The sequence below is a fragment of the Diaporthe batatas genome, assembly GCF_019321695.1.
Source record: "Diaporthe batatas strain CRI 302-4 chromosome Unknown Contig00008, whole genome shotgun sequence".
NCBI classification, from domain to species: Eukaryota; Fungi; Ascomycota; class Sordariomycetes; order Diaporthales; family Diaporthaceae; genus Diaporthe; species Diaporthe batatas.
Window position 1 is genome coordinate 1,617,927 of NW_025408555.1, and position 11,624 is coordinate 1,629,550.

The window sequence follows — 11,624 nt, forward strand, 5'->3', positions numbered from 1 at the left end:
GACTTTACAAGAATTGGAAGGGCGGGGCTGAGAGAGGAGATGCGATTATTAGAAGAGGGGACTCTGAACCGCCGTAAAACCTAGATGAAATGAATGGTGGATTCCAGAGAGAATCGATATGGATGAGTTGCAACTTCGAGGGTTCCCAATTTTTAGATGCTTCGAAGTTCTGGTTCGAACTCTGACCCCAGGTTAACTAGTACAAGTGTATATACCTGGTATAACGTTGCATTTTGTAGCTATCGCTAATGCTGACCGTCAGCGACTGCGGGACCAACAGGTACAGGAACCAGAGCAGACCAAGTCGCTTCCAACATCCTGAGTAGGCCCGCCCCACAGGCAGACGTACACAGACTGGATCTCTAATTCGCTGGCAGGATTATGTGCGAGCATGGCGCTGACAACCTCAACGAGTTGGCGCAGCTAGTGTGGCTCGGCATAAGCACGCGCTACACAAATCCTCCACTCCTCAAGTGCCTTCGGAAAGCTGCCGACCGGCCGTGGTCGCGAGGAGACACAGACACGCGGCCTGTTGGTGTCCAAGCGTAAGATTATTTTCGGATAGGCCTGTGGGAATGAGGAACCTTACATATTATGGGTGATCCCATGGAGCTCACATCCGAGAGAGATCATCCTCCGGGCCACCGGTGCCGAAGGAATTCTTCTACCGGGGTTGCAAGACAGACATAGCAGTACGGGGGCAACAACCACTTTTTCTTTTCCAGTCACTTGAAGACAAGAGATTGAGAGACCCATGGAGAAGCTGGTAATTATTACATAGAAACTAGGCTTTGGAGAATTAAGACGCCGTCACAGTGACCTCGGCGCCATCGAGCCCCTCTGCGCTCGCCTTGACCGTGATGTCGCCACTTCCTGTCCCCTTCACAATAGCCAGAGCATATCCATTGAAGGCATCGCGCACCGTGCTCGGGAAGACGGTCATGTCAGTGGGGTTACCGTTGTCCGTGGCAACAATCTCGCCAGGACCCTCCACCGTGAACGTGATCTTGTTCTCTGCAAACGGCACCCGGTCGCCGTTCTCGTCAACCACCGCGATCGAAACAAACGACAGGTCATACCCGTCACCCGCGATGGCAGTGCGGTCGGCAGTGATGTTCAGCGAGGTCGCGGCACCGACGGTCCTGACCTCCTCCTCGGCCCAGACCTCCCCGCCCTTGTACGTCACAGCCCGCAGGCTACCGGGGGAGTAGGTGACGTTGTCCCACCGGAAGCGGTACTCGCCCTCGGGCTTGGGGATGCGACCAGCCGACTTGCCGTTCACAAACAGCTCCGCCTCATCGGCAGACGAGAAGACATGGACGGGGGTGACGAGGCCCTCACGCTGGCCGTCCCAGCTCCAGTGCGGGAGGATGTGCGCGCTGCGGACCTCGGGCGCCCAGCGCGCCTGGTACAGCCACCAGCGGTCCTTCTTGAAGCCGGCGATGTCGATGATGCCAAAGTACGAGCTGCGGGCCGTGAACTCGTCCCCGTCGTAGGGGGTGGGCTCGCCGATGTAGTCCCAGCCGGTCCAGACGAACTCGCCGGCCGCGAAGGGCTGGTACCGGTCCTGCTGCGCAAAGACCTTGTCGGCCGAGGAGCCCCAGTAGGGCCCGTAGAGCTCGTACGCGCTCACGCGCTGCGAGGTGCTGTTGCCGCCGGAGCCGTCGAAGACGTCGGCCGACTGGTTGCCGACCACGGGGAAGATGTAGGTCTCGCGCGAGCTGAGCGACGAGGCGGACTCGCTGGTCCAGAGGAGCTTGTCCGGGTACGTCGAGTGGAAGCGCGGGAAGCTGCCGTCGTAGCTGGCGCCGCGGCCCTCGCCCTGGTAGTTGAGGGACTCGACGTCGAGGACGTTGGCGAGGGCCGAGCCGGGCTGGGCGTTGTTCAGGGCCGAGGTGATTGGGCGGGTGCCGTCCTCGGAGTCGACAATGTCCTTCAGCATCTGGCCTGTGGCGCCGCCCTCGGCGGTGGACTGCTCCGGGATCTCGTTGCCGATGCTCCACACCATGACGGAGGGGTGGTTGAAGTCGCGGCGGATGAAGGATCGCAGGTCGGCCTCGTGCCACTCGGGGAAGAGAAGGTGGTAGTCGTTGTCGACCTTGGCGCGGTTCCAGACGTCGAAGGCCTCGTTGATGACCAGGAAGCCGAACTCGTCGGCGAGGTCGAGGAGCTCGGGGGCAGGAGGGTTGTGGGACATGCGGAGGGCGTTGGAGCCGAGCTCGCGGAGGTACTCAAGCTGGCGCTCTGCAGCACGGTAGTTGAATGCGGCGCCGAGACTACCAAGGTCGTGGTGGTTGTTGGTGCCCTTGACGTAAACCCGCTCGCCGTTCACGATGAGGCCGTCTGAGGTGTATTCTAGAGTGCGGATGCCGAACTTGGACTCGTAGGTGTCGAGGACTGTGTCTCCAGAGGATACGGTCGTGACGGCAACATACTGGTTGGGTGTACCAGAGGGAAGCACGCCCCATAGCTGGGGGTTGGCGATACTCACTGTGCCGTTGGAGGTTGCTTTGCCCTGAGCATCAATGTCGACCGATGCCGTGGGGAAAGTGGCTACAACTTCATCGGACCCAAGGAGGTGGACCTCAGTGGCGATCTCGACAGTCTGGGCCTCATCCAGCTTGTTCTCGATCTCAACGACCAGGTCCACTGTGGCAGAGTCGACCGAAACACTAGGCGTCCTAATCTTGGTGCCTGACTGCGCGACGTGGACTTTGGAAGCCTTGACAATCCACACGTTGCGGTAGATGCCAGCGCCAGGGTACCAACGAGAAGACTCTATCTGGTTCTCCAGGCGCACGGCAAGGATGTTATCTTCTCCAGCCTTGACGTGATCTGTAAGGTCGACCCGGAAGGAGGCATAACCGTATGGCCAACCGCCAACGAGCTCGCCATTGACCCAGACGGCTGCATGCGACTGCGCGCCGTCAATGTCCAAGTAGAGGGATTTGGTGCCATCGACGTCGGCCTCGGTGAAGGTCAGGTTGCGGCGGTACCAGCCAATTCCATTGGAGGGGAGACGACCCATGCCGCCACTGATGCCCTCGGCGAGGAAGGGGCCCTTGACCGCCCAGTCGTGGGGCAGGTTCAGCTGCTCCCATGAGGAGTCATCGAAGGAGGACTGGACGTACACGACGTCCGCTCCGGGAGCAGTGCTGTTGGAAGGGTAGGGGTACGGCGTGCCGTCCACGATGAAGTCGTTGGCTTGTGGCAGGATCCATGGCTTGAGGGTTTCATTGTAGGACAGCCCGTCGGGATTTTCCTCGAACCGCTGGAACCTCCACGCGCTGTTGATGTTGGTGCGCTCACGGACTGATGTCGACTCGGCCCTCGGGACGGCCAGGGCCTTCTCAGCAGGGTGTGCGCCGACTGGGAGCGACCATAACGGCAGGACAATTGACGCCGCGAGAAGCCCGCCGACGTTGCCCGCAGCTCGGAGAACTGAATGCATGGTGGACGGTATGAACGAAGGTATCCCACCACTTCAGGTGCTCTCTCGCTCTCTCGCGTGATCGACCGTCTTCAAATACTGCGCCGGAGCCGACGGGCATCTCATATCTTATAACCGGCGGGCAATCGCTCGTGAGTCGCGTCATAATTCGTCTGCTACTACTGATAATAGCCGCTCGCGACAAGTCTCCCCCGAATATTGTGGACCTGATGGGGTTGTATGCCCTGGCCCAAGGGTTGAACGCAACGTTGCCAACTGATTGCAACGGTCTTCCCTGCTCCCCCGCATCCTCGTGGTGGGAATCATTATGGGTCGTGGTGGAGAAAGATGGCCGCTTTCTGAACCTGGAATGCTTATCACGACATCGGGCGACGAATATGGACTAGGCCGGTCCTGGACGCAGGTCCCGCTCGCTCCCGAGGCCCTTGGCGAGAGGCATGGATCAGTCCGTCAGCAGGAAATTACTTGTATGCCAAGGCCTCAGTCGTAATTCGGCAGATGGCAATTCTCAGCGAAGGCTCCTACGTAGAAGCAAGCCCTGATGGCCTGCAGATGCTTGAGCACAATGGATGTGGACACAATGATGCTGGTAGTAATGAGTGGCCGGAAACAGCTGGCCCACACTGGCAACGTATTAGTGACAGGGGGGCGACTCTATCTCACTCTGTGAGAAAATAAATGCAGTTACATTAAGTAGAAATACCCAGATAAATAGGTTACTTCTAGTAGACCAATAGTGATAAGATAGTAATCAAGTTACTAGGAGGAGAGTACCATTTTAAATTTAGAATGATGTATTCGGATTGGTTGATGGGGTCATACTGTATGCCCTTTTCACGCTAACAAATGAGACGGACCCGTGGACTGCCGCGCCCTAGACGACGCCCCGGCCAAAGGACCACAACTCCAAGTTTTCTAGACTTGCAATTCAGCAGTTATAAGCCCGCGCCGGTACGGTCACAACAAAATGAAATTGAACATTTGGTTGGAATATCTCACGAACCGAGCGAGCCAGTCAGAGCACGCCAGTTGCTGGTCAGTGCCTCCTCCTCGCACTCCGAGTCCAAAGAACCTCCTCCGTTTTGATCCAGCTCACTGCCGGGTCACCAACTGCCCCATGAATTGATTTCCATCTGGAGCCGGCGCACGAATTCTTGTCTGTGCTGCATGATCTGCAGTTGCACTCGCAGCCACTGCGCTCTCCTCTCCAAACGCGCCACCCACTCTTCCAGCACTTGCCTCTCCCTGAGCAGTTCCTCCCTATCGACAGACAGGGCATCTGCACTCATTTGCAGCTCTTCTTGGTCCCAGCCCACTGGGCGCGCCTCGTTGACGATCGGTTTTAGGGGCTCACGTCGCGGTCTAAGTGATGGCATCTTGTCGTTTTCTTTTTGGGTTTCTTTTTTGGCCTTGTGAATCCTAAGAATCCTTGCGTTGTGGTGCTCAGGTGTATTTATTGCGGCGCGATAGTGTTGCTACTTAAGCTGTAGGTGATGATGAAAGATTATGGATGACAGAAAATTGGAACTGAAAAAAATCAGGAATCCGAGGGTTGTCTTTGGTATTTAAATCTGGTATTCTAGTCTTCGTAAAACTAGGTACAGCTAGTGTGGTGCAAGTGCAGCTTTACCCTCCTGCAAATCACGCGGTGTTGGATGCTAGAGGAACAAGCACTCAAAATAGTCATACTACTAGATGAATCTGACTTTTAGGCCTTGGCTTTCTGTAGTGACAAAAAAGCTAGCGTCCAATTTTGTTCAAATTGTCGACCCTCTAGGGGGATCACACGCAAAGCACCGGGGTTTTAGACGGGCACGAAAACCAATGTGTAATGTTTTTTAACATCATCTTCTTGAGATAGCTTCATGACCAGTACCGTAGCGCACCGCATAATATCCGTAACGGGGCTTTGTTCCGCGCAGGATGGAGCGTGAACCGTGGATCCATACCCTGAAAGATTTTGCTCCTACGTGATCTCTGTTTTCGTTATTACTCTGCCCAGCATACATTATATTATGGGGGTAGTCTCGAGGCCTCTACGAGAGTACGACTGATAAATAACATATAACAATAAAGTGAGCCTAGCTACCCTAACTCCCTTTACCCTGTTAGGCTAGGGATGAAAGTCGAAGGAGTAAAAGGCGATGTTAAGGTCTAGGACGCACATAGAAGTATAATACTCATAGAATAATACTAAGTTTAAAATAAAATTTCAATATAAAGTCTAATCTAATCTAATTTAATCTTATCTTATTCTATTTAACTTTATTAGCTGGTCATTTATATTTTTTTCTTCCTTTCTTTTTATACTCCATACTTTCTTTTTCTTTATTCTCTTCTTTATATAAATTAATTATAAATAAATGTTTTTATTATAATATAATATATTTTAAAATGATTTTAGTTTAACTAGTTATAGCGGAATTACTTACACATATTATACTATACTAAATATACTAGGGGTAGTAAGCGGCAATACTGTCTGCCTGTGACGACTGCTCGCTTGCGCGTGGCACCAGGCTTACTCAGCGTTGGCCACAGTAAGGATGGCAGAAAATCTCGCCCCCGCTCGAAAGATTTATGGCACACTCATTTGCCGTCACCATGCCTTTCAAACTGTTTCACGGCGAATCTGTGGACGATTCAGCCCGGTGGTGTCCTGTGTGTTTCTATCTTGACTACCAGAACCTCAAAACATTCTTTGGAGCGGACAAGAAGTTGGAAAACACGAAAGCCGATCCGGAATACGTGGCCAAGGGGACACTGACTGGTTACCACCTTTGGTGGCGCGGGCGGCCAGATTTCCAGCAGCGCGCGGAGCAAAATGCGTGCGTGTTCTGTGCAGTCCTACTCCAGATTGTCGACCGCTTTTGGAAACGACAAGAATCAGGACGGCCCATTGACAAGTTCCTTATATACGGCTTGAATGTCTTCACAGATGGTAGTGTGGAGTTATTTTCGATGCGAGACCTGCCTCGCCGCCCTCTAAGGCTGCTCCTTTACAAACCCCCAGGTACTATTCATATTTCCGCTGTTCTTGGCTTAAGACTGTAAATTTGAAGAAGACCAAACGTTATGCACAACTCCAACTAACAGATGATTGATGCATCGTACAGGACATCCACCACCATGGGGTCGTTTACCCGCGGCGCCACACATCAGCCCATCTGGCAATTCTAAGCAAGCGCTTCAGTTTCTCCGAAGACAACTTGAGATCTGCTCCCAGGAACACGAAGAATGTAGGCACGACTTTCCTGTGCTCCCTACGCGAGTCCTGGATGTCGGGACCCTTGAAACTGAGCTGAAGATCAAGCTTGTTGAGCCCTCTTCAGGGACAATAGGCCGGTACATCGCTTTAAGCTACTGTTGGGGAGACGGGAGCTCTCTTCAAGCCACCAAATCTAATTTGTCCGAGCTCCTCCAGGGGGTGGATGAGGAGGAGCTCCCGGCGACCATTCGAGACGCTGTAGAACTGGCTAGGCAGATCAGGGTGCAGTACCTTTGGGTCGATGCCCTGTGTATAATCCAAGACGATTTACAGGACTGGATCCATGAGTCTGCCAGAATGTCGGCTGTCTACGCTCAGGCTCACTTGACCATCTCCGCCTCGTCCGTGGCTTCTTCCAGGCTCTCATTTCTGCACCAAAGCCGCGGAAACAAGGAAGTTTTGTTCCATTGGCAGTCACATGTGAGCGATACCAGAATTAATGGTACCGACCATGCTGTCGACACATCGCTAGTCCGAAGCGGCATGCTGGCTGTGCGGAGGACCACGAGCTCCGGCTTTCACCAAGATCTCTATGATAATATAATAGACCCTGCTATGACTCGTGCGTGGACACTGCAAGAACACGCTCTGGCGACCAGGCTGGTCTGCTTCTCAACCGACGAGATTCAGTGGACTTGCCGGACGCTTCGCGCCTGCGAATGTCAAAACCCGGAGGAAAACGAGTCCTCGCGCCTGGAACAGTTACAGCGCCGCTTATCCTTGACCGGGCGCGAAGGAAATGTGGCGGCAGTACGAGCCGATAATATGAGCCAGGAGGCCCTGCAATTTTGGATCAAACTAATCGAGGCATATTGCCGTCGCGACCTCAGTTGTGTGCGCGACAAGCTGCCGGCACTCTCAGGCGTCGCACAAGAGTTTTTGAAGACTTCGATCAAGGAACAGCTTGCTGAAAAGATGATGGTACCGCCATTACGGTATCTAGCAGGTCTGTGGAGTTTTGATATCCAAAAAATGTTGTTGTGGTACCCCCACCCACAGGGCGGCAGTTTCGTAGAATATCGCGCACCGAGTTGGTCATGGGCATCGATCGATGGAAGCATACGGAACGCTCCGATATACTGGGTCCTAAGACCACGCGCTGAGGTCCTTGCCGCTGCGTGCACACCGGCAAACTCGGATGACCCATTTGGCCAGGTGGTACGAGAGGGCACATATTTACGGCTCCGCGCGACACTTGTTGAGACGCAGATGTGGTTCAGCCCCCAATCACAGGGCCGGGAAGCCGAGGTAACGACCCCATATGGGTGGGTGATTGTTGATGGGGATCTTGAGGAAGTCCCAATCAATGAAGCCGTCTGGGGGAAAAGCAGCGCCGCCACCGCCACAACAGCAGACGACGATATCGCTGTCACGCCAGACCCTTCGCGAACCAGAACATTGCAAAGGCGACCCCAAAAACTCCAACAAAATCTGCACCTAGCGGAGAGGAGAGAGGTAAACCGCGTGTTATCAAGGTATGAAGGTGGATCAGAAGAGGAATTCGATAGTGCCAGTCATGGGCGACAACGTTTTATCGGGAAAGGGTCTAAACCAGGCACAAAATTCACCGTTTGGCTGCTTCATGTAGCGGACGACGATCTCCACCTTATGATCCACAGCGCACACTTATTGGTGCTGGGCAGGCCGGCAGGGGACGAGGAAGTGTATGAACGGCTTGGATACCTGAATTTCTATCGCATGGACAAGTGGGCAGTGGAATTTGCGGGACAAGCAAAGTCAATCGTTACTATCGTGTAGAGCGGAAAGCCTTGTCCGGCCGTTTTAGTGAAAACCCTAAAGGTCCAAATCGAACACCAAGATCAAGACCTGCCGGTGCAGCTGAGGAATCCTCGATAACTCCAATTCTGACGCTGAGCATCGGGCTTCAAGTTAATGTTACTAGTAGTCACAATCACATGCAAGCATAGATGAAGATACCATACTTAAAAAATTGGTTTCGTGGTGGTTAGTCCACCTCCGGTAATCCATTCAATGCTGTGCCTCAAGGTCTACCACTCTTGTGCTGAAGAAGTGTCAAGGGCAAATATGACAGAATCGTAAGATGCAGGCGTCATAGAGTCGAGCAACACTCGAAATATCAGCTCGGGCTCATTCTCTAGAGCTCTAAGGTTGGGGACTTGATTTCAAATCACTAATTGGTGGTGAAGCCGCACAAGAAGAGCTACGATCTTACAAAGTTCATAATTACATATGCATGAGTAAGGGTCCTCCCTCAAGGCTTCTTTCATCCCCTTTCCCATGAGAACAAGACATAAAGCCGGGCAATGATAGCAGTGAGTATGAGGAGCATTGTTGCCTGGCCAAGATCGCGTAGTGTGGCTATGCCCCAAAGCAAGTTTAGGGACAGGTAGTAATCCTGGTTACGAAGTACGAATAGTCGCCGTAGGTAGAGTCAGTGACAGCGAATATCGCGATCTCTGACAACTGTGCCGCCGAGCGCCGCCAACAGGGCTAGGGTGAGCTGCGTCGCCCCGCGCTTCCATCTCCTGAGGAATATCGCCTCAACACCCAAAGGCACCTTGGGCCCCCTCGTGGACGGCAAGTATGACCCCAGCTTCGATCCGGCGCGGCCAGCTAGTAACTCGTCCTCCTCATCCAGGTCGTCATTTGAAAACAAGGGACCATTGGTGTCGGCTCCCCCGCCACACCGTCTAGCTCTGGTACCGCTTATTCTGTAAGGGTGCTCCTACAGCTGGTGGGAAGTGGTTTCGTTTTTTTAATCCCCATACATGTAAAATGTATGTGGCGCCTTTATGCAGTGGTAAATGCTCAAGACCCAGCGTTTGAAGAAATACCTTCATTCCTATACAAGCTATAGAGAATACACTTGGTTATGTCGGCCAGGGCCAAGTTCGGTCAATGTATGCTGGTTTGCTTCGGGAGGTTAATTTTGCCGTAACCTTGCACAGATATTGTCGCACATAGAGCTCACGTCAGAGGGCAGCCCCTACGGAGCAGGAGTCGAGTTAATAGGTCTAGACGTAGTATCTTTCCTATTCATTCTCTCCTTGGAAAACCAAGGGGAGAACCCCCTGAACCCACCTCTTAACAAAAGTGTGCAAAGTGGTGATAGTGTTTAGGTGGTGTAATTGCGTGCGTTACTAACTTATTGTTAAGGGTAGGTGGGGCTATGGGCAAAATATTGGTGAGGAACACTACACTGATCCTCGGGGAGCTTTAAAAATGGTAATAGAGATCCAGAAGGCTTGAAGGTTATCTCGGGTGGGCCTGGCACGGTTCATCCGAGAGGCTCCTGGGCCGTGCACCTATCTCCACCTGTCAGGCCATTTGTCTTTAAGAGAACGGAAATTCGCACACCCAGAATTAGAAGGTGCGCACCCATCTGCTGACTAAGAAGTATAGAATATAAGACGTCTTCTATGAAAGGGCTGGCTGGGGTGAAGGGGGCGAGCCCCGGAGTGTGAAGTATAGTGGAGGGTTGTGAGTAGGGCCGGTAGGTACGACCCGAGTTCCTAGAGGACTAACTCGCCCTGTTTGTGGTCCTGAATTATAAAGAGGACTTATTTGTTGAAGTCGTGAAGATTTTAAGGTTTTGTGCTCTGATTGGTTAAATATTAGGGAGGGTGTGTGCCTTCCGATTCTGGGTGCGTGAATTTCCGTTCTCGTCTTTAATCCCCATAAATGTAAAATGTACGTGGCCTCAATTTTCCCACTCCGTGATCGAATCCCTCACTCGGGGAGCAGCTTTTCATAATTCTATCACTCAACTGTGCAACGCATTCAAACTCGACACATTCCAACGTCCCTGGCCGACCAGTACTCACCATCACATGAACAATGGGCAGAAACGCAAAGCAGACCGATCCTCTGCACCCTCGGGCCTCCCGCGTTGAAAAGGCACGCCGGGTGAGAACAAGGCTCCCTTCCTGGTATTACCGAGTGTTGTCACTCAGATGGGACCGAGAACCGTTCAAAAAAGAGGACCCCCATGACTTCGATGAAGATCTCTCAGAGCTTGAAGAGCAAAGTGAACAGGGAGAGGATGCAGAGAGCCTCCAGGGACGAGCGGACGGAGCGGAGGAATGCGAGTGCGCCAGCGAGGATTCCGAGTGTGACTGTCAGATTTGCGACGACTATGAGACGGAAGATGAAGAGTCAGAGAAATCCTATGACGGATCTGACGCGGATTGCTACTACGACTGGAAAGAACAGCGCGAAGAGAGAAAGCGTGAGAAGCTAGAGGAGCGAAAGGCGGAAGAAAAACTCTTAGAACTTGAGAAGAGCAAGGAAGAGGAGGTCCGTGCCGCATACAAATCTCTCAGGAAGGCTGAGAAAAAGAACAACACGACTCCTGTCAGACTGTCACTATCGGACGAGGCATTTAACCTGTTCTGCACCGATCATGTCGAATATTACAAGTCGGTTTCCTTTGGCAGAAGAGATTATTCTGATGTCGAATCGGATGAATCTGATGTCACGAAGTTAAAGTCTGGCAACGAGATCGACTTGTATGGTATTGTGTATTTTGGGAGAGCGGTTTTCACATTTGGGCCATTCCGCCCTCCCACCCACGCGAGCTGCAAACCTGTGAAGGTGAAGAGCAGCGACGGAACACATGAACTGTCCTTCCAGTTCATTGGCAACGGCTACCTCAAGCTAAGGATCTCTCGCGACATGGTGCTCTTGGGCTTGGACACACCCTCTGAAGGTCCCCCGACTACAGCGCCGGCATCGTTTGATTTCTTCGGAATTTGGCGAGACATTGACAAGGAGATCGCGGAGCGAGAGCGAATTCTGAAGGAGGCGAGGGCGCGACGGCCGCCGTCTCCCCGCGAAACGTGGTTTGAGATGAATCATCCCATGGGGGCTTGGAACAGTGGGTGGTAGGGTTTTTAATTCTCATGCAAAAGAAGGCCTGGAGAA

At 52.8% G+C, this 11,624-nt stretch overlaps 3 protein-coding genes across 3 annotated transcripts; 2 read left to right on the forward strand and 1 right to left on the reverse strand.

Annotated features, from left to right (window-relative positions):
- Positions 1-799: 799 nt before the first annotated feature.
- KVR01_007542 (uncharacterized protein) lies at positions 800-3,451 on the reverse strand (the record flags this gene model as incomplete). Its single annotated transcript, XM_044791647.1, has 1 exon — positions 800-3,451. The coding sequence occupies one exon, from the start codon at positions 3,449-3,451 to the stop codon at positions 800-802; it is 2,652 nt and encodes an 883-aa protein (XP_044643795.1).
- Positions 3,452-6,055: 2,604 nt separating this feature from the next.
- KVR01_007322 (uncharacterized protein) lies at positions 6,056-8,477 on the forward strand (the record flags this gene model as incomplete). Its single annotated transcript, XM_044782635.1, has 2 exons — positions 6,056-6,464; positions 6,568-8,477. The coding sequence occupies 2 exons, from the start codon at positions 6,056-6,058 to the stop codon at positions 8,475-8,477; spliced, it is 2,319 nt and encodes a 772-aa protein (XP_044643575.1).
- Positions 8,478-10,538: 2,061 nt separating this feature from the next.
- On the forward strand, positions 10,539-11,588 carry KVR01_007527 (uncharacterized protein; the record flags this gene model as incomplete). Its single annotated transcript, XM_044788044.1, has 2 exons — positions 10,539-10,812; positions 10,849-11,588. 2 exons carry the CDS (start codon positions 10,539-10,541, stop codon positions 11,586-11,588), a joined length of 1,014 nt encoding a protein of 337 aa, XP_044643780.1.
- Positions 11,589-11,624: the final 36 nt, after the last annotated feature.